General features: G+C 33.7%; 3 protein-coding genes across 4 annotated transcripts; 1 reads left to right on the plus strand and 2 right to left on the minus strand.

The window, feature by feature from the left end:
- Positions 1 to 7,091: 7,091 nt before the first annotated feature.
- LOC126373030 (cytochrome P450 4V2-like) lies at positions 7,092 to 11,475 on the minus strand. The gene is made up of 10 exons (XM_050018986.1): positions 11,322 to 11,475; positions 10,571 to 10,660; positions 9,967 to 10,080; positions 9,426 to 9,611; positions 8,991 to 9,187; positions 8,742 to 8,799; positions 8,361 to 8,556; positions 7,979 to 8,130; positions 7,498 to 7,677; positions 7,092 to 7,358 (listed from the first exon to the last, which is right to left on the minus strand). Exons 1-10 carry the CDS (start codon positions 11,473 to 11,475, stop codon positions 7,180 to 7,182), a joined length of 1,506 nt encoding a protein of 501 aa, XP_049874943.1. The 3' UTR covers positions 7,092 to 7,179.
- A 2,252-nt stretch (positions 11,476 to 13,727) lies between these two features.
- Positions 13,728 to 17,931, plus strand: LOC126373029 (cytochrome P450 4d8-like). Of its 2 annotated transcripts, none has more exons than XM_050018984.1 (10): positions 13,728 to 14,033; positions 14,136 to 14,225; positions 14,598 to 14,711; positions 14,924 to 15,109; positions 15,430 to 15,626; positions 15,875 to 15,932; positions 16,156 to 16,351; positions 16,747 to 16,898; positions 16,976 to 17,164; positions 17,426 to 17,931. In XM_050018984.1, exons 1-10 carry the CDS (start codon positions 13,877 to 13,879, stop codon positions 17,623 to 17,625), a joined length of 1,539 nt encoding a protein of 512 aa, XP_049874941.1. In that variant the 5' UTR covers positions 13,728 to 13,876; the 3' UTR covers positions 17,626 to 17,931. The 2 variants fall into 2 exon arrangements, with proteins under 2 accessions (XP_049874941.1, XP_049874942.1); XM_050018985.1 differs by having other exon boundaries at positions 13,730 to 14,033; positions 16,985 to 17,164.
- Positions 17,932 to 20,670: 2,739 nt separating this feature from the next.
- Positions 20,671 to 22,371, minus strand: LOC126373454 (probable cytochrome P450 313a4). Its single transcript, XM_050019613.1, has 4 exons — positions 22,205 to 22,371; positions 21,661 to 21,815; positions 21,052 to 21,231; positions 20,671 to 20,849 (listed from the first exon to the last, which is right to left on the minus strand). Exons 1-4 carry the CDS (start codon positions 22,369 to 22,371, stop codon positions 20,671 to 20,673), a joined length of 681 nt encoding a protein of 226 aa, XP_049875570.1.
- Between the last annotated feature and the right edge of the window lie 4,725 nt (positions 22,372 to 27,096).

The following is a 27,096-nucleotide window of genomic DNA, read 5'->3' on the forward strand; positions in this document are numbered from 1 at the left end:
TTTCATACAACGTTGACACTGCTAAAACACGTAATTACGCTAAATAAAGTTAATACATTATAATGAAATACCAGCCCATTCTTTACGACTCCATTAAGTTGTTGGAAAAAATAAAGGGAAAGAGGAAATGGCAACCACTCAGCATAGTCCGTTTTATGGGGCTTGCAAAACTTTAAAGGAGTAGACGGTGGACAAAAAATTTAAAAATATTATGACGTTATAATTTTTTCCACCTAATTTGTCTTGCTTTATGACTTTCATACTCTTTCACGACGTTTTGTTTTTCACATTATACTTACATACCTACTGAGTTTCATTTAAGTACTGTTCAATCTTCATAGATTTCCCCTTGGATAGGAAGACTTTTGTCTTTTTCATCGATACCTTCATCAGAATAGGTCTGGGGGTGAATTTTTTTTGTCAATCTCACTTTCTATTTGTATTCGACGTCGCAAACATTAGATTATGTTGAAAGACTAAGCGAAGCGGCTTCCATAACTTAGATTTCAAGTTTAACCTCGGTGCAATTTAACTTTTGCCGATATCCTGCATCCTATAACGTTGCAATATCCTTCACTACCTCTACGGCCGTTCCCTCGTCAGGATCGGTCTGGGCGCGAATTCTTTTCTCAATCGACTGGCTTCCATGAATACTAATGCTTAGGGGAAGAAACATCAGCAACACAAATGCCATTTGGGATAATGGTGTAGAGGTGGGCGTAGTATCTACATACTAATAAATAAGTATAAGTATATTTTATTGTATTTATCTACTGCTTAAAAGTCTTCAAAAAGTTTCGTTGACGACTGATGTCAAATAAAAAGTCCAAAGAAAATATTCATCATTAAAAAGCAAGGCGGTAGACAGAGTGATCAGGTTATAAGATAGGAATGACGTTTCTCTTCAAAGGTTTCAATTTTAGAAAAAATGTTTATAAGGGATTGTTTTACCTTTTGGATAATAACAACCGTTCCCATAAATACATAGTGCGTTTCATTAGATGATTCAAAATACACCCTACCTAAAACCTAAATATTCACCCTTTGTATTACAATATTATACAAACCTCCACATGTATGCAGAAACGAAATACCTTCTCAGTGCAACGCTGAAACGTGGTGAAATTTAGCTCAATTTCCATGCAGAAAATTCTATGAAAATGCACAAGGGGAAAATGTTGTTCTTATAATTGAACAGGTGCAACACCTTAGTCGTGCGTGGTATTTTCTCCGGTAGGGAATTAGCATATAAATAAGCAACTCCCCTCTGAAGCCGTGTGGTAAAGGGCGTTCCCGAAAACGCAGTTTTAACATTTTTATGACCGGAAATCCAATTATCACAGGCAATTATCGAGTCAGCTGGATAGAGAAAGAATTGCTCCTCGCCAATTCACAATTTGATTTAAAATTTTCTTGAGCAGAATTAAGTTATTGTCGTTCTAAGGGTGTTCTTGTCCGAAGGATCTTCTTTTATAAATTACGTTACTTTAGTAGTATACCCAGTTTTTCTTTTTAAAAAGTAAAAAACCTGGTCACCTTTGATATTTTGACCTAATAATTAAAGGAAATTCAAAAGAAACATGAATTAAAGTATTTATGTTGTTTCATTAAATTTACAATATTAATCTTTGAGTAAACCTACCTTTAAACAACACTATCATTACGTACACTGCTTCGCCTCACCCTTTCCTGCACATGAGCAGCGTATTTGCTACAACTCATCGTAACAGTGAGATTACAAGGCTGAGCTTCGCCGCGATATCCATAAAGTGTCACACACAAACGCAATTGTTTATACCACAACACATACATCACTGCCCCACACACGTATAATCTGGTGATACATTGTGCTGTATGCTTACGCCCTCACATTTAGGTGGCGTGTAGTCTGAGGGAAGAGCGGAGAGGTAAGAGATATTTTATAAAAAGAATCCAATTTCCTACCTTAGACGGTGACAATGCAGTTATTGTTATTTAAAAGACATACGAGTCGAGTAACACATAAACTCGCCTTTATAATTCCTACTGCAGCTAGCAGAGTCACAAGAAATCAGAAGACAACTTGAAACAAAGTCGTTAGAAACATTGTGATGAATCGTATGCTGAAAGATGATCTGCCCTCTGTAGTCCAGTGTGCTGGTGTGGTTTGAGCGCTGGTCTCTTGATCTGCAGGTTCCCGGTTAGATTCCCGGTTAGGACCTATCACAAAAATCTATTTGTGATTCCTAGTTTGATTTAGGATATTGCAGGCTGATCACGCAATTGTCCGAAAGTAAGATGACTCGTGCTTCGGAGAAGAAGACTCCTGTGGTTTTTTATTCGCTCCTAATCCAGTCATGAGTTATAGTCTTGATCTTATAACTTAGTCCAAACCGTAGCCAGGGCGACATAACGTCCGTAGCTCGCGACCGCAGCGCTGATGTGGCGTGCGCCCTTCGCAGCCAACCAACCCATTGGAATTCTAAACGTCGATGCATTTCATTAACATTCCATGATCAATATTAGTATTGCTGTCATAGGTTAGACAGGTAAAGTACATTAGGATGTCTGTTTATTAGTCTTTAAGTATTCTAAGAGGGCAGATTCGAATATCTATAGAATTTAATGGAAGTAAATACAATTATAGTAAGTACGTGATAAATGTCTACATTCTTAAACAGAGTAAGAGTTGTAAAACACTTATCATTTCCATTTTCATCCATATATCTGAACTTTCCTTATAGGTATTTATTTTTACGTAGTCTACTACATTAATTGAACACCACTACCTAATAGTCGGATGATTTAATCGTTATACGAATGGCATGCGACGAAAAATAGACATGAAAAGGATAATATTATACATTGTAAAACTTTATTTTCAACTCCAACTATTCATGGCACAAATGCGAGCGCTTTTCAGGGAAATCGGGGACAATAGACTGTAAATAAATCGTCCAACACACGTGAGCCGTGACGGACACAATTGTCGAAACTTTTCATGTATTTGTGTCCGTATAGCTTTTACCGTTTATTCCGAGTTCGCACTCCGTTGCAACATTATGAACTTTCTAACAGTACAAATTCAAACTCCACTACAAACGAATTAATCATAAATCATAAGTTACATATTATCAACTTTTTTACAAGTCCTGTAAATCATTCTTGTACGTTTACAACTGTGACAAAACTTATTCCGGCCTCGCGAGGAACTTTTTATACGGACACCAATAATTCAAGGAATGTTGTCAAAGTTTTTATGGCTCAAACGTTCTAGGGCAGATATGTTTGCGTGTATTGACATCGTGTTTTGAATTATTAAGTTGTTTTTATTGGTAGTTTGCAAACAAATCTTGAACCTATTGTTGATTTTTTTAAGGATTTGCTTCACATCACACTATAATATTTCTTTAATTAGTTTTCAAATGCATTTGTGGAATAATTTCATAGCACTTTCTTTGTGGTGAACCAAAATATCATTAGAAAACTTACATGCTTGAGGAATATCTATTCAAAGGATATTGTTGATATTTGTACCTATACATTGAAACATGGCTGTCGCTATAAATTTATCTTTAATAATACTGGATATGAAACTAAGAGACGTAGTAAATTAGAAGTATTAATTTATCAGGAGTAATTTATGTTAATTAAAACCATTACTCCAAGAATTGCTTCTAGAACGATTTATCTCATCCTTAGCCACTACAAATTCTTGAATTTGACCTGAATTGTTTGAGAAAGGTTAATTGTGAATTTGACATGATTGTTTTCAGAGAAACTGGCACTTCAAGGGATTAGGTTACAAAAGGGATTACAAAGGAATGTCTAATAAGATTATTAAACACTAGTGACCCGCCCCGGCTTCGCTCGGGTGCAATGCTGAGGAAAAAATGAAATTATTTACGACATCACGATTAAAACGAAAGTCACACATCACATTAAAGGGAAAGAAATTCAAATATTATTATAAAACATACATACATACATACATACATAAACTCACGCCCGTAATCCCAAATGGGGTGGGCAGAGCCACAAGTAATCAAAGACAACTTGCAGCCACTGTTGATACGAAGTCCTAAGATGGATATGATGAACCTTATGGTGATAAGGGATCAGCCTATCGCCCATAACATTAGTCCATCATGTTAGAGGACGCAATCCCTCTGTCGGTTTTTACGACATGCCCGGGAAGACAAGCAGCTGAACGTGTTCTATGTTTTTTATTTGCTCCCAGAACAGCATAGAAGCAGCTTATTATAAAACCTTTTGTATAAATCTTTAACTTTTTGAAAATTAAAACGTACACGTCTGTTGCAAACAGTATTTTAATAATAGCTGTTTCCTTAGACACAAAATAAAATTAAAATATTCTAAATCCTATGCAGGTTTTATTGCAGAATATGTTAAATATTATCTACCTATCGAACAACATGATAAAATAACAATGTCTTATCGGAAGCAATACAGTTCAAAACACCATCAAATGAGATTGTCCCCTCAGTCGTTACGGATGTGATGAAGGTGGCAGATAGCTAACGGTTCGAGTAGCAAAATTTCAAATTTTATGTGCTCATAAAACTGAAGGTTACATTAGAGTTGGCGAATCCTCTTAACTGGCTTTTATATCCTGTGAGTAGAGACGGGATTACTTGTTTCACTTTCATCGATGCAATAAATAGTACCTGTTATTAATACTATTAGTTATGTATAATTATCGATACCTATAAGCGGGCAAGTATAAAAAAAATACTATCTATATATATTAACGGAAAAGGAAGAAATCAAATTTGATCTTTAGATAATCATGTTATCTAGTTTAATCGGTGTAATTCAGTGATTGCCATCACACTGTCGACGGAAAATCGGCAATCATTGAATTGAATGAGAACAGGATAGTAATTTGACATCTTTAATACCACAAATTTTGCACGTTTATAGTCTTCCTTTTGTAGAGCCGTACCTTTTATGTCATATTATACTAGACACCGATTCCACGTCGGTGCCACCTGAGCACAGATTTTACTCTATCTTGGGGTTGTTGTGACTTGTTAACATTTGTGAACCTCCAAAGGTTCCTGCTCTCGTGTACCTACTACCGACAGAATTCATCCATTAGAAATGGAGACATGCAGATTTTTAACAGATAAAATATGTACTTACTTTTTTGTAAACTTCCTAGATTTATCGCTTAAGATACTAGTGAGAACGCAGAGTGACATATTTCCCACTCAACATGAAAGTAAACCCTACTTCTGAGGGTATATATCTAATGAAAGCAAGCATCCATGTTTCATTATCCACTTAAATGTGTATGCCGCAAGTTGGAGCCGACAGGGTCGTTAATGTACCTTCTTTACCATTGTAGTTATACACAACATAGGTACGAGTACATGAACGAAATAAAGAATACAATTAAATATATTGTATTAACGATTGAAATCGAAGTTGTTATAATTATTTTTATTGGAGATCAGTTAATTAGGTACCTAGATGAAATTTTGTTTTTCTACATTTTTCTACGAGTATTATTTATTGCCACTCAAACAAACAAACAAACAAAAAACTCTTTATTGCACTTAAATCATATTAAAACCCCAAATTTACTCCAAAAGAAAAATAAATAAGATTTAAAACTTGAAGAATTACTTACTAACCATGACACCAAATAGTCTTTACGACTCAAACCCAGAAGATTGAGCAAAAAATTTTCGCCAACTTAATAAAACTGGGAACACTTATTTGTCATGCAAGTGTTACATTATTAAAATTTCCACTTTCCAGGCCGTCACAGTTGCTCCGGCCCGTTGCGGGACATTGACGTACAACTTGCGAAGTTTCGTCGAACTATGCAAATTTTAGTTAACACTTTGCACAAACGCGCTGCAAATTCAACGTTGCAGTCAACGACGTTTTTATTAGGCTCTCTGTTAATGAATACATTGTTTTCAAGTAGGACTCTTTTGGTACGACTTTAGTTTCTAAATGGAATAACAGCCAATTGTTTGTAGATAGCTTGTTTCCTAGTAATAAAAATTCTTTCCAGAGTTGATAATAAACAAAAGTCACATGCAGCGTATTTATATTATGCTCATCATCCTGATAATGACCAACAACTTTCAAGAAACCATTACCTATCATCACTCCAACTCTTATAATTACAAAATAAACATTAAAATATATAATTATGATTGGTTAGGTGCTCTGCTTACCCCGGTGGGAAATAGGCGTGAGTTTATGTATGTATGTATGTTAGGTAGTACAACAGACAACAGGCGGCTTTTTATCTTTTCAGCCATCTTTCATTGCCGTTTTTTTTGTTGAGATACAACACACGTCTTGCTTTATTTGGAGACAAATTAAACATGCATTGGCCAATACTACTACCGGCATGTGTCTTAGTATCACTCAGATCTTATAAGATAATGTGGGTAAGCCTATGGCTACGATCATCTTCAACTGTTTCAAAATATACAACACAAAAGCACACAGATAGATATTACAACTAAGGGTGTAGAAGTTTCTAATGTCGACCATTTTGCATACGGTTAAAACTTTTGTCACTTAATTTATGACTAGCAACCGTGAGTATAAGCGTTATTATAACTAGATCCCGTGGGGATGTTTGATTAGGGTAAAAGTAACTCAGTTTTGCCCCACACCCTAAAGTCTTATCAGTATTCATAATTAGTTATGGAGATTTAAAAATTTAGTTAAAGACCTAGTTAATAAAAATATAGTGTTTGGACAACCTATCTGCAGGAATGACCCTTTGATATTAGTTTGATGGGACGTGGATCCAAGTAGAGAGGGCAGTTTGGAAATAAATTATATCTGTATCATTTAATAGCTTCAATGATAATTAAAGAAGCTTTTCTTAATAGTATATTGTAAATAAATAATATCTGGCATCAGCGTTCTACTGAGAATACAGAGCTTATTCTATTTATAAAAGATACGATTACTAAAGTATGGGTAGGTTTCTTTCTAGAGTAAAATTAAATTAATTAATAAAAGAAAATATATCCATTAATCATTTCATAATTTGAAAAAATATAATGTTAATGACAAATAATAACTGAATGCAATAGTAAATAAACCATAACACTTAAGTGGCGTCAAAGCTTTGTTTAATGAAAAAGCAGTGGCGTTAGTGCGGGTATGTCATCCGTATGACCGAATGAAAAAGTGAAGTTTTCACTGTCTCGGCTCGAGGCAAATCTTAAAACCATCGGCGTCCTTCATCAGAAGCTCAAAGGTCAGTCGTAGAGGAGGATACTGATTTGATTCGTTCGGTGAAGTGGCTGGTAACACGCGGTACTCCCTCAGTGTCATCGCTAATAACGTCTTCATTGACATCATGGCGTACGAGTATCCTTAAAATAGAGAAGTTTATCATTTAGGAAAATTATTTAAAGAGTTTTCTATTTTTTATTTCTGTACTATGTCTAAAAAATCTTGTAGCATTATATTTTTATTTGGCAATTTGAAAAATCCTGTTCACCAAACTTTTACCTGGACAACTCCTTGGCCCAAAGCTGAATGGCATATATTGTGCGGGATGCTTGAACGGTGTATCTAGGAACCTTTCTGGTCGGAACTCTTCCACGTCTTCGCCCCAGTAGGTAGAATTGCGATGTACAGCCCAGATATTTAACAGAATACCACAACCCGCGGGTATGGTGACTCCTGACGCTAAAAAAATATTTTTGTAGGACCTTAAGCTGTGTCTTCTTTTGAGCGTATCAAGAGAGCTGGCTATACGAAACGTTGGCATTTACGATTTGCTATTACATATAACAGACAGAGTACTGCGGGGCGGAAGGCAAGAGGGAAACCACTGTCCTATTTTTCCCTAAAAAAAGTAGCAATGCTACACCGACAAGAGCGTGGCTCTTAAATTGATGATGATGATGATTACATATAAGGCATCAATACAAAGCAAGAATTCCTGACGCTTCGCTTTCGTTCAGGTAGACGTACTCATTTTACTCACGTAACATGACATCTTCTGATACTTGTCTTATTATCAAAGGCGCTGGAGGGTATAGTCTTAAAGTTTCTTTAATAACAATGTCCATATACTTCAGTCGTGGAAGATCTTCAGGAACAATTGGTCCTTTCTCATTGCCGAACACTTCCTTTAACCTGCATGAAATTATTTTCCAATACATCACAATATAAGAGAAAGTCAATCAACTCATACAATAATAAATTCTTTAATTAAATCTGGACTATTTAAGAATGGTTACGTTTCTGAAGAACTGTAGATGGTTTAACATAACATAACATAACATAACAAATACTTTATTGCACAAACAGGAAAAAACAAAATACAAAAACAAAAGAGAAATAATTGACTGCGAAGCAATACTTACTCTTTGAAGACCTTTTCTTGAATGTCAGGGTATCTGGACAACATGATTAAGGTAAAAGCAGCAGCATTGGCAGAAGTATCTGTGCTGGCCAACATCAAAGCCATTATCTCATCTGATAATTCCTCATTAGTATAGCCTCTCTCTTCTTCTGAAGACGCAATCAACATATCCAGAAATGTTTTCATCTGAGGTTCTCCTAAAATATGTAGAATATTAATAATATGCTGTGGACTTAGGTCATCCTTCCCAACAAAAAAACTTAACATTTTGTAAGAATCAATTGTCGATACCTATGAGCAATAACAAAAATAATCTTAATCTGGTTTAGTTGGATAATCTGAGTCGTCCTTAATATATTTAAAACATGTAAATTGTGCTTACCTGTCTGTGAATTTCTAGTTTGGTTTTCTTGAATTTCTTTACGTTTAGATATTATCAACTGAAAAAAAAACGAAAATGGTTTTGTATATAATTATATTCAATGCGGCAGCTAGCTTCATCAGTTTTCATAACGTAATTAAATTAGTTTTCTTTTCTCGCGTTTCTTTAATGTAGTGTAGATATATATTTATATATTTATATTGTACCACATGCGCCTGACGTATGTGTATTATTGTTTAAACAACTTACATCACTGACGAAGCCATACATTATATTTCTAGCTTTTTCGTGTTGTCTACTGGCAGGAAAGAGTTTGTATATAAAGTCGGCATAGAGCCATGGCTGAAATATGCGACTTGCAGTTAAATGGAATGCTTCCAAAAAAGATGTCAAAAATGGCTGTTCGGGTTTTTCTTGAGCTTTTAATTGCACGCCCATCACTGTTTCTGTGGTAAAACAAGATTATTTTAACAACAATACTCAAAAACGTGTAAATACTTTAATTATTAATATATATATATACCCTTTCCAATATTATGAATAAGGTTAGCAAGTGGTAATCTATCACCACAAGGGTGGTTCTTCATCATCATCATTATTACTAAGTACTTGAATATCAAGTGCGGCTATGACTGCAAGTACCTTATCTTCAAGTGTCTTGTGACTTTAGTATGATCTACGTACCACAAACAGAATCCATGTTGTTATAAGCAAAGTAACTCCAGACTGCAAACGGTTGAGCATTCGCTTTACTTCGAAGCCTTTGTACCATTATGTAGGATTGCTTCGAAAATACATGTACGAATCGATTCAAATTCCTTGTATTAAATGTTGGAACTAAAATCTTGCGCCGCGTGCGCCATTCTGGAACTAGAAGTTTTGTTTTGTATGGTGAATCATTGATTCTGTGTGATCAAGTCATGCGTAAAATTAAATAACGCTACCGAATGATTCTTGAAAAAAAAAAAACTGAAATAACGAGTGGGGTCATCCTCTTTATAACCAACATGATAAAAGAACACATAACATCAGCTCAAGGCTATATTCCAATTGGGGTAGTCAGAGGTATATCCATCGCAAGATAAACTAAATTCCCACAGCTCACCGAGCTATAGAAAAACGTGACAAGTATGATAAAATACGAAGATTTAATATTTAATACTTTTACTTGATTATAAATATACCTATTATTTTACATACTTAATGTCATAATTTCCACACTTACCTGGTGCAGTAAATATTCCATTACCGATTAATAAAGATCCCATTTTTTTAAATAAATTGTCCTTTTCCAGACATTTAGTTGTTAACAGTCTCGCGATTTCAGCATCGGATATTACTGTGTAAAATATAAATATTTTACTTAATAAAATATTTCATATCATTTTTCAAAATTTAATATCATTTGCGACAAATTTACAATAAGTCCCGTCAAAAAAGATAATAGCTGGGGATGTGCAAGGATTGCAGTTTGCGCCGACTTGACACAACTACTAAAACCTAAATTTAGAAGTCGGAATAAATTATATTTTCTTGAATACCACCGTATTCACACTTCTTACTTTTTATTCAACAAAATTCAAATGTTCTTTCTTCAAATACTGTATGGGGTGTATCACTAATAGTTTTCGCTATTATTATATCATTAATTAAGAAATATCATGGCATTTTTCTTATTATCAGGAAACTGATATTAGGCAGCCAAATTACTAAATTACTAAAGTAGATGTGAGAAGCTGTAGTAGTTTTCGAAGGAGGAGACGTTCGCTAAAAGTTTAACTATGTTACCTACTGAATAAAAGATATTATTATATTTCAATTTCAATTACCTAAAAATAGTGAAGGTCCAAACCAATCGCATATAAGTCCGCCTTTTCGGTTTCCCTCACGACCGATCATTTGTATAAATTGCATAATTCCTGAAACAGAAAGAAAAGAAGTATAAACCTAAAAAGTAAAATAATGATTTTTATTACCTATTGTTTTATTACTATATTTTCTTGATGATTTAGGTATCTATTATTAGTAAAAAAAAAATATATTACACTACACAATTCGGTATGTAAAGAAACAGAAAAAAAAATATCGAATTCTAAAATTATTTCAATTTAATACAATTTATGGTCATTACTAGTGTAGGGTTGGATAGGGTAGTGGTAGTTCAATTAATAGTGATCACCATTGACCCCCTCATGTCTATTACTAACTAGGTTTTCAACCTTAGTCAAAGAAGTTAAAAATTGGCAAAATGTTATTTGTATTATTCTTATTTGGTCTGTAATCTTGGTCGTCTACAGATTATTAAAATTACCCATACAAAACGTCATTATTGAAATTTTAATAGAAACAAGGCAAAGACACACCCTTTAAGCCTTTAGAAGACGCTTATTAAAAATAACTATCATCATTGGCCTTATACGTGTTTCAGATAATTTATGACGTCATTGCCTCGAAGAAATGCACTTTCTTAACAAAAACTACTTAAAAATAATACTATAATAATATGAAAATCAGTTTTTTTGAACAGTATAGTTCTTCATTTAAAAATATATTTTAAGGATTAATAAAATTGATACTTACTTTCATTGCTACCAATCGCTAAGTACGTTATTCCTAATATAGGTATAGATGGTAAGTCATGACTGAATATCTTCCTTAGTCTTTCATATTTCCTATTTCTCACTTTTAAACCTATTATTAAAATTATAATAATCACGGTCAAAAACAACAACATTCTAACGAACCAAGAAAGTAATGATGTTCTAACTAACCAGAACAATACTGACAAACTCGAATCGTATTTACTGTTTGATAAATTTGATTTTAAATGAGTGACAGAGTCCACTAATATACAGAAAGTAAACAATAATAATACAGTTTCGAGTTCCGTATCACTCTTAGATACTTAGTAAAACCCAAACACGATACAAGAAATTAAGTAACAAAATAGATAAGCAAGGCCCTGATATTAATGCGTATAATAATACGAAAAGAAGACTTGAGCATAATATCACGAGAAATGATACAAGTTGCTAGATGTGATTTAGAAGAGATACGGGAAGGGATTGAATGTGTATTAAGGAACAATACCGAAGTCCACCAAGTTTTTTTGTAGCTGATATTGAACAAGACACCAGCTAAAACAAAATAAGACATGCTACTGATCGGAGAAATTGCAAATTTCCTCGAAGAGATAAAAAAATTGCTATAATTTTATGAGTACCTAACACATAACATAAGCTGAAAACTATATCCCAACTGAGGCAGTAAGAAATACATTCATCACAAAATGAATTAAGTACCCACACTTCACTGAGATTTCTGTTTCACCAACGTGATATTACGGGACATTACGAGTATGATAATCGAAAGAATAATTATAATGTTATTAACGTTTATGACACAAATGCGTCATACACTAAATACGTTTTTGTGTTACATGATCTCTTGGAGTGAGCACACGGGGAAGGAGGATTGCTTAGGTAAAAAATAAAAACCTACAATCACTTCCTCCACCGTAATTTCTTCTTTTTTCTTTTTTATATCAAGCTAGACATGGTTATTATTGATTGTCGTCGAGAAAAACAGACAGGTGTTATTGCTGCTAACATTTTAATTTTAAAGGTGTTTGTATTAAAATCATAATGATGAACAATTTTTTTACAAAATACCTAGCATTCATTTTGTTCATTGTTTTAAGTTTACGCGGTTATTATCATAATTAAAACACATAATAACGGGTTCTTACCGCGTTTAAATGGAGATATGAGACTCCCATGGGGATGGGATATTATGTGTGTTAATTATTCATTTTGTTATTCTATTCATATAATAGGTATATTTTTTTCCTAATTCTAAAGGTGCAACAGAAAATAATATACTTCACGTTTACAAAATACTTACTTCCGTCAATACATTCAGTCAGGTACAGGGTCAATAGGTTTTAGTCTGGTACATTTTTAAAGTCTTCATCAAGGTAACAACATAGCTTTTCATCATCATCAATTTAAGAGTCACGCTCTTGTCGGTGCAGCATTTTCCATGCTACTTTTTTAGGGAAAAATAGGGCAGTGGTTTCCCTCACATACATGATTGATTAATTAATTGATTGATGATTTACATAGCTTTTATCACTATAAAAGCTATGTAAACCATCAATCAATCAATCAATTTGTTGCAGTTTGTGTTTAATAGTATTAATATTACCATAATAATAGTATTAATGTTGTTGGTTGCAGAGGCAGGTTATTTCCACGTGATAAAACGATGTTCTACATCCCATAGATTAATGTTCGACGTCTATGAATGTTGCTTACGGGAACGTGTTAAATGGCAATCATTTCTCTTTACAGGACACAAGTATGGGTTGATATCAATAAATACATTACTAGCGATGACACTGAGAAAGTACCGCGTGTTACAGCCACCAGATGAATCAAATCAGTATCCTCCACTGCGATTGACCTTTGAGCTTCTGATGAAGGACGCCATTCAAGATTTGTCTGGAGTCTCGACATTGAAAACACAAGAAAAAGTTTATCTACTATTTTTCCTCAATATTTACAAAGTTATTGATTTTATGAATGCCAAAATTATTGATATTGGGCATTACAACATGATTATCTTATTCACATTTTTTGGTTTTTAGTCTTTTCTCCACTCTGTTTTCTATTCAGGAAAGTTTGAATTAACAAATATAATTTATTATTTTTAATAGATGTATTACTGCGTGTCGTTTTATCGCTATTAAAGCTGTTATTATTTCTGAATTAAAATGGCACAAATTAGTAATTTTGTACGTAGATATCAAAACCTAATTGGCGATAACACGTTTTTATTGGGCTTTATCTTTATTATTTCACACCAAAGGCATAGAGTACCTTATATGAATACTGAAGCGTGTCTACCAGCGTGTAGAAATGCATAAAGTAATAAATGTACTCTGTGGCAGATCACAAATATGTTATCATCATAAAAACACAGATTGGACCATTTGGACAAGGTCAGTGCCTCAGTGGCAAGGTTATATGCATTAAGCATAATAATGAATACGATTCTCGGCTAATTTGGCAATACAATTTCAGTTTCTCCGTAAGCTAGTCGTCACATAGGTACATGTTTGTAGATTTTTTGCAATGTTGGTGTATTTAACTGTGTTTGTTATTATCTTGTTCATACTAACGTTAAAAGTGAAAAACAGAAAATATGAACAACTAAAGAATACATACCGTCATGAATTGCCATCTTTTCCTCTCGTAGGAATAATATACTCAGCCATTGGGAGCAGTGAAAGTAAGTTGGTACTACAATATTTTTTAATTTCCTAACAAGGCAATAAGTTACATTTGAAAAAAAAGATACTTTGAAGTGTTTATTAAGTCTTTTCTGTTTTAGAAACTATGCAATTCATAAAAATGATGGGCCGTGAGGCAAATCGAAAAGGTGGTCTTATATGCGACTGGATTGGACCTAGTTTATATTTAAGTAAGTTAGTATTTTCAGCAGTGGAAAGTTTGAAATTTTTATGTACAATAATTATTTATATGACAATTTTCAACAATATTGTAATAATTAACAAAATCGATGCGATTCTTTTCTGGACAAAATTAAAACGGAACGACAAAATTATGCATATTATGTACCTACAGTCAGCTATCTGCATAGTTATTTTCATATTTTCAGTCTTGTGAAGTCGGTTTTGTTATTTTATTATCCCCCCCCCCCCATATGTGGCCGAAATAAACCTGAAGGTCACCCGGTATCCGGTGAACTTAAGTAGAAAAATATTTATATTTATGTACTGGGAAATTCAGTCATCGAATGAATTATCTAAAATATAATATTTTTGTTACATAGTGGTATCGGATGCTGAAGTGGCAGCGCTTTTTTTAAAAACATCTCTGGAAAAGGACGACTTATTTAGAAAAGTGGCAACTTTTTTAATCGGTGATGGAATATTTTCTGCACGAGGTAATTGTGATATTACTATTAACTATCAAGTAATCTTTACCCATCTCACCTTATAAATACTTAGATGAACGTTGTATCTAGGAAAGAAACTTTTTGACGTGATTTATTGAGAAGTTGTTGGGCAATAACTATTTGAGTGGATAAAGTACTAAAAATCTATGTCTATGCATTGTCACCTACAATAATGAAATTAAACAAAAGTATACTTTTAGTTCCAGAATGGCGCACTCGACGCAAGATTTTGAATCCAACATTCAATACAAAAAATTTAAATAAATTCGTTCATATATTTTCAAAGCAATCCCAAATAATGGTACAACAGCTTCGATGTAAAGCAAATGCTCAACCGTTTTCAGTCTGGAGATACATCGCTGCTAACAACATGTATTCTGTTTGCGGTACGTTCAAAACACAAAAAATAACAATAGTTGATAATAATATAATTATACTAAATGATATCTTTAATATTATTCAAAATATTAGGTATGTAACTGAATACGGCCAATATACGCAACATCGCTGAGAATAATCATTTACTCAAAAAACAAAACTCAAAAGGCACAGGTATTTATGAAATTAAGTCTCATCTATTTTGACATAATGCCTCCTTGTACAACATGCCCGCAATGATAACCACTAATCGCAATCTTATGCGTTTCCGTTAACCAAATATTTTTAACAAAATATTGTTGTCAATTTGTCCCTTTTTTGGTAACAGAAACCGTGATGGGCGTTCAACTGGAAGCTCAAGAACGGTCTGAGCATCCATTTTTGACAGCTTTTGCGGAAGCATTTCACTTATCCGCTGTCCGTATGTTCCGGCCTTGGCTCTACAGTGAATTTGTGTACAAACTCTTTCCTACCTATAAAATACACAAAAATGCCAAACGTGCTATGTACGAATTCATCAGTGGTGTGAGTTCCATTTATGATTATTATACAAAGTTTGATCTAATATGAGATAGTACTAATTTATTTTATTCTTATTCTTCTTATTCTAGATAGTATCAGCCTCGGCGCTCCCCATTTGTGCCATCAGCGGTCCCAATTTATCTGGCCAAGTAGTTAATATGACATGCGGCAAATCTGTCAAAAAAAAATGTAAACGCGGCAGTCTGAGGGATTATAATAATGTGTGTTAATTTTTTTTGTATTACTTACAGGTGATACAGTCGAAACGTATACAAATTCAGGAGGAAATTAATAAAACGACTCATGCTGGTCAGATATTTTTTCGTATCATTTCTTTAGAAAATATGGGTTAAAGACATCCTTGCTTCTGTTTTGTCTCTGTCAATGCTTATTGCTATTGGCCCACCCAAGACCAATCTGACTGGATTGATATGATTACGATGTGACGGATCAAAAGTTCGTACAACTTTATAAATTATTATTTCTTTAGCGCAATCTGTATCTAATACATATATAATTGACATTATTTTAGGAGAACAACCCATGAAAACATTTTTGGAGATGTTGATTGAGTCATCACAAGAAGAGGGAGGATATACTAATGAGGAATTGTCAGATGAGACAATGGCCTTGATGTTGGCCAGCACGGATACTTCTGCTAATGCTGCTGCTTTTACCTTAATCATGTTGTCCAGACATCCTGAAATACAGCAAAAGGTCTTTGACGAGTAAGTATCGCGCTTCGCAGTTAACAACAACCTTTATAGGTCTTCAACTGCTCCACAGTTTGGTTGGCTTCTCTCAGGGCTTGTTGTCTTGTCTAATTAGCTTAGTAATCTAATAATTTACGTTATGATTTGGAAGTTTAATATGTCACTTGCAAAATGTGGTATTTTTATCTCTTGAGGAGATTCTACAGATCAATAAAATTGTTCCTGCTATGTGTAACTTTTGGCAAATACATAATGCAGCATATTTCTTTTTCCGCCTATATTTTGATAACCAGTAAACTTTGATAACTATTTACAAACTGGTTTTTGACTAAATGTGCTAGTATTTTTATTTTTTTCCACAATAAGGAATAAAATCTAGCTTAATACATTAACATTACTTTTTTATGCAGGTTAATGGAAGTGTTCGGCGATGCCAAAGGACCAGTAGTTCCAGAAGATCTCCCAAGACTCAAGTATTTGGACATTGTTCTCAAAGAAACATTAAGACTTTTCCCTCCAGCGACTTTAATAATGAGGAAAGTAACAGAAGATGTTACATTACGTGAGTAAAATGTGGGAACAAATAAAATAAATTAACTTTTTCAAATATGTTTTATAATTATAGTGATGCAAATTGAGTATTTTTAGCGTCAGGAGTAACTGTTCCTACGGGCTGTGGTGTTATGATAAACATCTGGGGTGTGCATCGCAACCCTACCTACTGGGGCGAGGACGCGGAGGAGTTCCGACCAGAAAGATTCCTGGATACACCGTTCAAGCACCCAACGCAATACATGCCATTCAGCGTCGGACCAAGGAATTGTCCAGGTACGAGTTTCGTTAAGGGAAAATGCTTATCTTCTCTGACACTTAGTATTATTTTGGTTTCAAATCATCAAAGTTATATTCCAAGAAATATTACCACGATTATCTTTTTGAGGATCAAAGCAACTGACTATTTAGTCGATGGCATAGTTAAGGTAGTTCCTAAGTCATCATTTTGCTAGCGTTATATCGTTTTTCACAGGTTGGGAAAAAAAATATATGAAGAAAGATAGTCCCTAAATATTAAGACGTTTTTGCTTGTAGGTCACCAGTATGCGATGATGTCAATGAAGACCTTTCTAGCGATGACATTGAGGGAGTACCGCGTGCTACCACCCACGCCACCAGATGAATTCAACCGCTACCCTCCTCTTCGACTTACCTTTGAGCTCTTAATGAAAGACGCCGATGGGTTTAAAATTTGCTTGGAACCAGTAAAGAGAATACAAGATGAATGGAATTAAACACTCTTTTGTCGTTAAGTATTATTTTTAAAATATTTGCAATATTCGTCGTCGTCGTTCAAATAAATATAATACCTATGTTTTTTTTTTATTCCGCTTTTCACTTACGTACTTTTTTACTTTTATTAGTCTATTTCTATTTCTGACTAAGTAGACGATCTACGGTTTCAATTTATGAAACCACAATCTCAACTACAATTTACTGTGCGTGAACCATTTTATTCAATTACATGTACTTGCTATACTTACCTACTTCATCAAATTAAGGAAATGAAAATAAATAAGTTAATATCCTTTGTATTTCAATTTTATTTTATTTTTAAATGTACTCGTATTCTTTAGAAAAGATAAATATCTCTGTTTAGTACACATAAATACATACATAAATTCACGCCTATTTCCCACTGGGGTAAGCGGGGTGTTTAGTAACTATCGAAAATTGTGTTATATATATAATATTTACCTAATTATTACTAGTAAAAATTTTTCTTTTTAATATAAAAAAGGAAATACTTTGAAGGAATTATAAGGAAAGGGCTTGATTCGATGAATCTAAACTTTACAAAACTTAAAGCTAATTCCAACATACCAAGAACCAAGAAAAATATCAATATTTGGTAAGTATATTTTTGTTTGCCTGCGTCTAAGTCATGCTTGAAAGGGAATCTTTATGATTGGCTGATGTAACTGAAAAGTGTTAATTTAAGATTTATAAAGAGAACACATGTGTAAGATTTATAATGCTACATTCTAATATATATTATATCTAATATATATATATATATATATTATTGTTATTATATATATATATATATATATATAACAATAAGATCTATGAGACACAGTATTCTGTTTACAAAATGCTAGGCATTGCTTTAAAAAGCAGGCGTAATCAAAAATACTTAAATAACTTTATATTATATTTAGTTTAATAAACATATCTAGTAATTTTAATTCTTAGTTTTATTTTTAAATCTCACTATAAAAAATATAATAATTATAAAAATCAAAGTTATATATAACCACATTGTAAAAGTTATCCTATTTAATTAACAAATAAAACACACAAAATGTGACACGCATGTGGCCAGTATTTGGAATCGTTATGACAAAATGGATCTTAGGAACCGGCATTCATATTATTATATACGTAAAACCTTGGCATTATGCCTAAATCATTACTTATATTGATAGAGGTCAATGGCCTAAAGCAAGATAAAATTCAATATACTTTTGCCAAAAAAGAGCAGTGTTCTGTATAAATTTCAATGTTCAGTACTTACATACAAATTTAGATACTACGGAATACTAATTGAGTAACTTGGTCAAAGATAAATTATTAAATTATATTCTAGGCATAGAAACCGGTTTCTAAAGGCTTGTTACAAGAAACTGTGCGTCACATCATAAGCAACAGCAGCCTGCTCTGCATAACAACCGCGATTTATATTGCGCGCTTCGACCAATAAACGATACGAATGCTATCTACCGTCAAACGGCTATTGGTCGAAGGCCTCGATATAATTCGCGCCGCGTTCGGCGCGGTTGCCATGCAGAGCCTACAGAGCAGTCGTTTCGTTACTTAAGAAGGTATATCGTTTTTCATACGGATTGCTAAAACAACATTAGGCACCAAAATTTTTGTGCGTCACAGATTTTGATGTTTAACATGTTTGTTACAAGTTTTGTCAAGGAAAATATTTTTATAAATAACTTATTCCTTATTACGTTCCACACTAAAATGGTAAAAGTAACTCTTATGGTGCGACTCTCTGTCTGTCTGTCTATTTTTTAAATACAGCAGATTATCTTAGGAAATACCAATGTAGACTTATAGAATCGTTTTAAGCTTGTCAAATAAAAAAAATATAATTATTTTATAATATTATTATGAATAAAAATAATTATGAAAGTATAAGTCGGGTCACTATATAAAGTGGGGCGTAATTATGAATTGTTTGAATGAATTATGTTTCAGCTTCTATAACAGGATTTCTTTTTCTTTTAAACCGTGTATAGTTTTTGAGTTATAATGAGAAATACGAATAATATTACCGTTTTCTCTGCCTACAACAATTTTAATAATAATTACTTTTGTTTTTTTCCGCTTTCTGACTAGGCGTTGACTAAAACAGATAAATTTTACATAGCGATGGTATTAAGGTTCTCCGACAAATATAGATTTTACATGTAGAAACATAAGTACTTCGACTTTTTGAATTTCGCGTTTCTCCTTACCCACTCGCCAGGTTGCTTTAGATGGTGCGCGGTAGTGATTTTGTCTGGACACGGAACTCTCGAAATTACGACGTGATATAAGATGGATGTCTTTGGAGTGTCTATCAAAAGTGGCCGTGGGATGTCATATTAATGGCTTGTGTCTCTATCCACCCTGACAAAGTTTGGCTTTGCCAGTCACATTTGAGTGCACGAGAGAAGAGACTTAGGTCACCGTTGTCGAATACAAGGGGGACTATAATATTATATATGTGGGATATAGAAATACAACGGGATATTTTAAATATCTTTAATCCTTATATTTTAACAAAATCCTCTACCCGACCGACATTGCACCATAGACTCGCCTCTCTTACTTTTTAAAACTGCCTTACGTCCCATTCATTACACCTTCCATATATTCTCACTTTCCTATATATATAATTATATATTATGTATCAAACCTTCGGTGCGCTAGTTCGGCTCGCACTTGCTAGTTTTTGACAAAATTAACGCTATATTTTTATTTTATTTATTTATTTATTTATGGATGGATTATGTAATGATGTGCGTCGTCGGCCCGTTTTTACCACTGATGACATAACAGTCTTTACTACAGCCACCTACATTATTTATAACAATTAGTATAATATGTAGGAATCTAATAATAAAATTGTTAAAAGATGTTCCAAAGTTTACACAGACAGAAAATATGTATACAGATTTTGTGTATTAGTAAGACATTAAGTGTTTGAGAAAAACTGAGTCATTGAGAAAATCAGTAATATAAGGAATATTAAAAAAACAAATATCATTTTTTGAGTGTTTTCAGTGTCGAGGCTCCAGGCAAATCTTGAAGTCATCGGCGTCCTTCAGCAGAAGCTCAAAGGTGAGTCGAAGTGGTGGGTACTGGTTGAATTCATCTGGTGGCGTGGCTGGTAGCACGCGGAACTCCCTCAGGGTCATCGCTAGAAACGTCTTCATCGACATCATCGCATACGTGTATCCTGAATACAGAAATAGATATCATCTAAACTGTCTTTACTACCTATGCACTACCTATGTCATCAAATAAACAGTATTCGATAATTTGGTTAAACAAAAACTGTATCGAGCGTGTCATATTTTTTCATTCGCATAATATTACAGTAACAGGTAGATAAACAAAAATCAAATCCCGATTTTCTCTTTAGTTCATGAATATTTTACCTGGACAATTCCTTGGTCCGAAGCTGAATGGCATGAACTGAGCTGGGTGCTTAAACGGTGTATCCAGGAACCGTTCTGGTCGGAACTGCTCCACATCCTCGCCCCAGTAGGTAGGGTTGCGATGCACTGCCCAGATGTTGGTCAAAATGCTACAGCCCTTGGGCACAGTCACTCCTGATGCTAAAATGGAGTCTTATATTAATTTAAGTCGTAATTAGTAAGAGAATACATTAGGTGTTATTATTATAGTACCATAATTAAATTTATTTTGTACTTACTAATACATTCAACAGCTTGATAATTGAATAGTTTTAAATAACCCAGAATGTCCTAACTTTGTAAAAAATAAGTATGCCATAACCCACTGGAATGATTATACCAGATGTTATAAATATTATACAGGGTGTTAGTCACGTCATGACGAATACCAAGGAGGATGATTCAGCTGATTATTCTGAGTTTAAAATCCACTTGATATCAACTCAGAATCATGGCCTGAATCATCTCTCAAACTTTCCATTACGATGTCACTAACACCCTGTAAACACTGGTATGGCCAGAGTTTCAGAGTTATTGGATTACATTCAGTTATGAACACATTTTACTCACGTAATGTGATATCTTCAGTTACTTTTCTCATTAGTAGAGGAGCTGGGGGGAAAAGTCTCAATGTTTCTTTAAGAACTATGTCCAAGTACTTCAATTGTAGCAAGTCTTCTGGCACTATTGGCCTTTTGGAATCATCGTCAAATACTTTTTTCAGCCTGCATAAAAAAAATAAGTATGTCAATTAAAAAAACTTAACTCGCTAATCAAAAGTAAAGCTCTACTAAATAAAGGTTTCATTATCAAAGTTTACTGATTATTACAATAAAAAATAAAAAAAGAAGAAGAATAAAAAATGACGTTGCTCTATTGCTCTAGGTGTGCATATCAATAGTTTCGTCAAAAATAAGTATGAATTAAAATATTTTACTTGTTTATGTAAGGACAATAACACCAACAATGTAGGTAAAACAAATTTACAAAAGCTTTCCAATAACGAAAGAAAACAATACCTAGTCTTAATAGGTAAGCCTTGAGAGAAGGCCAACGAATGATTGAGCTGCTGAAGAACTGTAGATTGCGGAACTGACTGTGAAGCAATACTTACTCTTCAAAGACTTTTTGCTGAATTGCAGGGTATCTGGACAACATGATTAAGGTAAAAGCTGCAGCATTAGCTGAAGTATCTGTGCCCCCTAACATCAAGACCATCATCTCATCCGACAATTCCTTATCAGTATATCCTCCTTCTTCTTCCGAAGACTCAATCAACATGTCCAGAAATGTTTTCATGGGTAGTCCTCCTAAAATAATTTGAAGTTCCTTAAATTCATGAGGCGTCCTTATAATATTAAAAAAATGTTAAGTTCACTCACCCCCGTAGGTATTTCCAATTTTTCTCTCTTGAATTTCTTTACGTTTTGATACTATCATCTAAAAATAAATACGAAACTGGATTTATGTACTTTTATTACTTACGTGTTAATTGTTTTGTTTTATGTATTTAATATTACGTATATAATTGATTTGATTTAAATAGTAGGTAATAACAACTTACATTACCGATGAAATCATACATTATGTTTCTGGCGTTTTTATGTTTCCTATAGGCAGGTAAAAGTTTGTACAAAAAATCGCTGTATAGCCATGGCCGGAAAAAGCGCCTGGCACTCAAAACAAATGCTTCTGTAAATGCTGTCAAAAATGGATGACCAGATCGTTCCTGAGCCTTAAATTGAACACCCATCACTGATTCTGAAATAATTACTTATTTAAATTTATCACTTTATACAGGGTGTTAGTGACATCGTAACGAAAACTTTGAGGGATGATTGAGACCATGACCCTGAGTTGATATCAAGTGGAATTTTCCGTCGCAAAAATATGGGACTGAAAATAATTTAAAAAAACAAATATTTTCATGAATTTTCCGACTGAAAAATTCAATTGATATCAACTCAGAATCATGGTCTGAATCATTCTCCTCAGTATTCGTTACGGTGTCACTAACACCCATACCTACTTTTATGGCTACCGTATGTACTTATGAGGGGTGTAAGTGACATCATAACGAATACTGAGGAGGATGATTCAGCTGATTATTCTGAGTTAATATCAAGTGGGATTTTCCATCGCAAAAGTAAAGAATTGAATATAATTAAAAAACTAAAAAAAAACATGAATTTTGCGACGGGGAATTCCATTTGATATTAACTCAGAATCATTGTATTCGTTACCATGTTCTTTCCAATATGATGGACTACATCTATACATAATGCCATGGGCTCGAATATCGGACATAATGATTGATACTTCAATATTCATCCAATTCGCTATTGTATAATTAACAAAATCAATATGGTATTATCAACGTACCACATACAGAATCCATGTTATATGCAGCTATGTATTTCCACACTGAAAACGCTTGAGCATTCGATTCACCTCGAAGCTTCTCTACCATTATTTCGGTTTGCTTGGAAAATATATGAACGAATTTATTTAAATTTCTTGTATTGAATGTTGGAACTAAAATCCTGCGTCGAGTGCGCCATGCTGGAACTAGAAGTTTAGTTCTGTGTCATTTTGTGATTACTAGATTAAATTTAAAAATAAAACTGTCTTTGATTAATATGTTATATACTGTGATTCTTAGTGTCATTGGTTTACTTCATAAACGGGAACCAACGCGCCGCCCAGTACGACGTCAGATATCGGCCTTGTACCAATCAGTTGTTAGTTTATCTAACGTGCAATTTTCACTAACACAGTTAGTTGGCTTGACCATTATAGACGGTGATGCGGCTGACCGTTGTTAGTTGTTATAACACAAAGCTCGTTGAAGCGTATGCGCGCGCGAGTGGTACTTTTTTCATCATCCGATGTCGTTAGTTTATGTTATGGTAATTCGTTATGTAGATACTTAAATAATACAAATAAATTATCTAAAATATTAATATTGCCTTTAAATAAGTTTAAATTATTTAAAAAAGTAATAAATTAATAATTAAAAAAAATATATATTTAGTAATTAGTTTTAATTTAAATAAATAATATTTTAAATTAATAATTATCAAATTTTTACCTGGCGCAGAAATAATTCCGTTACCGACTAAAAATGTTGACATTTTTTTAAACAAGTCATCTTTTTCCAGACATGTTTTTGATAAGAGTCCTGCGATTTCAGCATCGGATACCACTGTGTAAAAAGTAAGATCTGTTTAGGAATCTCGTTTTGGTGACAAAAAATTATTGTTTTTGTCTTAGAAATTAAGCTAAGGTATCGGATATGAATTAGACGGGTCTATACATATACTCTTAATTGTTTTTATTATATTAAGATAATAAATAGGTACTTAAAAAAATGTTGTCTTTTGATGTAAGTAGGTAGTCATAATAAAAAGTACATCACATCATCACATCACCAGCCCATTAACGTCCCCACTGCTGGGGCACGGGCCTTCCCTATGGATGGATAGGGAGATCGGGCCTTAAACCACCACGCGGGCCCACTGCGGATTGGTGGTTATTAACGACTGCTAATGCAGCCGGGACCAACGGCTTTACGTGCCTTCCGAAGCACGGAGGAGCTCGAGATGAAAACTTTTTTTTTTGTGGTCACCCATCCTATGACCGACCTTTGCGAAAGTTGCTTTACTTCAACAATCGTAGACCGAGCGCGTTTACCGCTGCGCCACCGAGCTCCTCAATAAAAAACACATATTATTATAATATTAACACTCACCTAAATATAGGTAAGGCCCCATCCAGTCGCAAATAAGACCACCTTTTTTGTTTGTTTCCCGGCCGATCATTTGTATGAATTGCATAATCTCTAAAATAGACAAGGATACTACTTTAGGTACCAACTTTTTTTTTTCATTTTATTTTATTTTTCACCTCTTCAAATTATCTGACACCTCTTAAAAAGGCAGACGAAGTTAAAAAATTCAAACATTTTTTACAAAGAGATATGTAGCGCACGATATTAAGCGTAAAAGAAAAATGTAAGGAGATTTTTTTATGCTACATTCTAATACAGGTATAATAGGAAATTTCTGAGAAAACTTATTCTGTTTACAATATTATGCTAAATATTGTTACTTTGTAGGATCAACTAATATTTCATCATAGTTATCTCGTTTTTATAGGGTTTGCTTACACTTGTGATTTCATTTCACACAATAAAGTCAAGAGTTATTCCAAGTAGGCTATCAAAAAAAGAAAGAAAGAATGTATTTATTCGTCAAAAAATACATAATTACATATTGTTAAATGGTAGTTAGCAATTAACAATAGAATTATAAATAATGCCGAAACGGGTCCCTAGCAAAAATTTTTTTGATATAAAATATTATAAAATTACCACTTATTTTTTTTTTCACATTTACGCGTTGGTCGTAAAAGTGCGAAAGATTATAATAGTTATTTTAGTGAGTACTTACTTTCACTGTTACCAATCGCTGATTTCGTGATTCCAATCATAGGTATAGATGTCGGCAAGTCATGACTGTAAATCTTCCTTAGTCTTTCATATTTACGAATTTTCACTACAAATTTTATACATAAAATTGAAAAAATCACAGTTAATAACACCCACATAATTAACACAAATGACACGCGTACGGTGACGAAGTATTTATCTTTTTGGTTAAGAGGAACTGAGTACAAGTTTTTTAACCAGCATTCATGTATAACCTTACCGGCACACCTTAACCCAATAACAAAAAAAAATACTGATCAACTGCGAGTCCGAATTGGCACCGAAGGTTCCGAGTTTATAACTCTGCGTTTGAAAAACTAATTGTGTACCTATTGCAAAAAAGTTTTTTTTTGGCAATGAACAACAGTAACCATTTCCGGATTTTCCTTTTACTTGTGCTGTAAGTTCTTTTCCTATTTTTCCAAATTTCATGAATCTAGGGATGTAACCCGTGTTATATGTTTTTATTTCCCTATGAAAGCATAAAAATAAGCCTAATAATGACTGTGTATTTGTAGGATACAAAAGATATATAGTGATTTCTTTTTTGATGTGACTTAATGTAGATTTGCCGCAGATGGTATTAACTACTTGGCTGGACAAATGAGGAGCGCTGAAGGCTCTCACGCGGTACGACGTTTAAGACAACAGGCCTGAGGGTGCCCAGTTGGGCGCGAACCTTGGCTCAGGAAGTCATCTGAGAGGAAAAATATTTGAAAGAATTAATCGACTCTAGTGGGAAGTTGAAAGGGAAATTGTCGACCACGCCGGCCGGGGTCCTGAAGTATTATTATTTAGTGAGAAAACTAGCAGAAAGTATAAATTATCATTGATGCCATTTAAAAATAATAAACAAGCTCCAGCAAACAGAACATAAACTGAAACTGCAATTAAAAAAAGAAAGAATGACATGAAACAGTAGGACTAGGGCCCTGTGCTGGGAGGTTTTCTGGGAACGTCTTTCCCTCAGCGTTACAGATTCCGATGTGGTAGTAGTTTTACAGCTAGTTACATAATTACATAATAAATATGTAATTAAATTTTTGACGTTCAAAAAGCGCTGACTATGTAAGCCAATTTTGTCAAATCTATATTTTTGAATTTTGAATTTGAATAAACTATCTCTTAATAGGTATGATTATTGAAGTTATAAGTAATTATAATGAAATCCAGATAAGAAAACACTAAAAAGATCATCCCCCTAGCATTAACCCGTTTTGCGCAGGGTCTGCTTACTTAACCCGAATATTTGACAGGTCCGGTTTTTTACAGAAACAACTCCCTGTCTGAGCTTGAATCCGCGAAGGGAAAACCTGCCCAATACATACAGGTTAGATCACCTCCGAAAATGCATTTCTCGGGGATGTGGGTTTCCTCACGATGTTTTTTTTTCACTGCTGAGATCATTTATGATACAAACATGAATTCGAAAACAAATTCGACAATCATTGGTTTGGGCCTGTGCTGGATTTGAACCGGCGACCTCAAAGTGAGAGGCAAGCGTTCTACCAACTAGG

Source organism: Pectinophora gossypiella, chromosome 15 (genome assembly GCF_024362695.1).
Source record: "Pectinophora gossypiella chromosome 15, ilPecGoss1.1, whole genome shotgun sequence".
Taxonomy (NCBI): domain Eukaryota; kingdom Metazoa; phylum Arthropoda; class Insecta; order Lepidoptera; family Gelechiidae; genus Pectinophora; species Pectinophora gossypiella.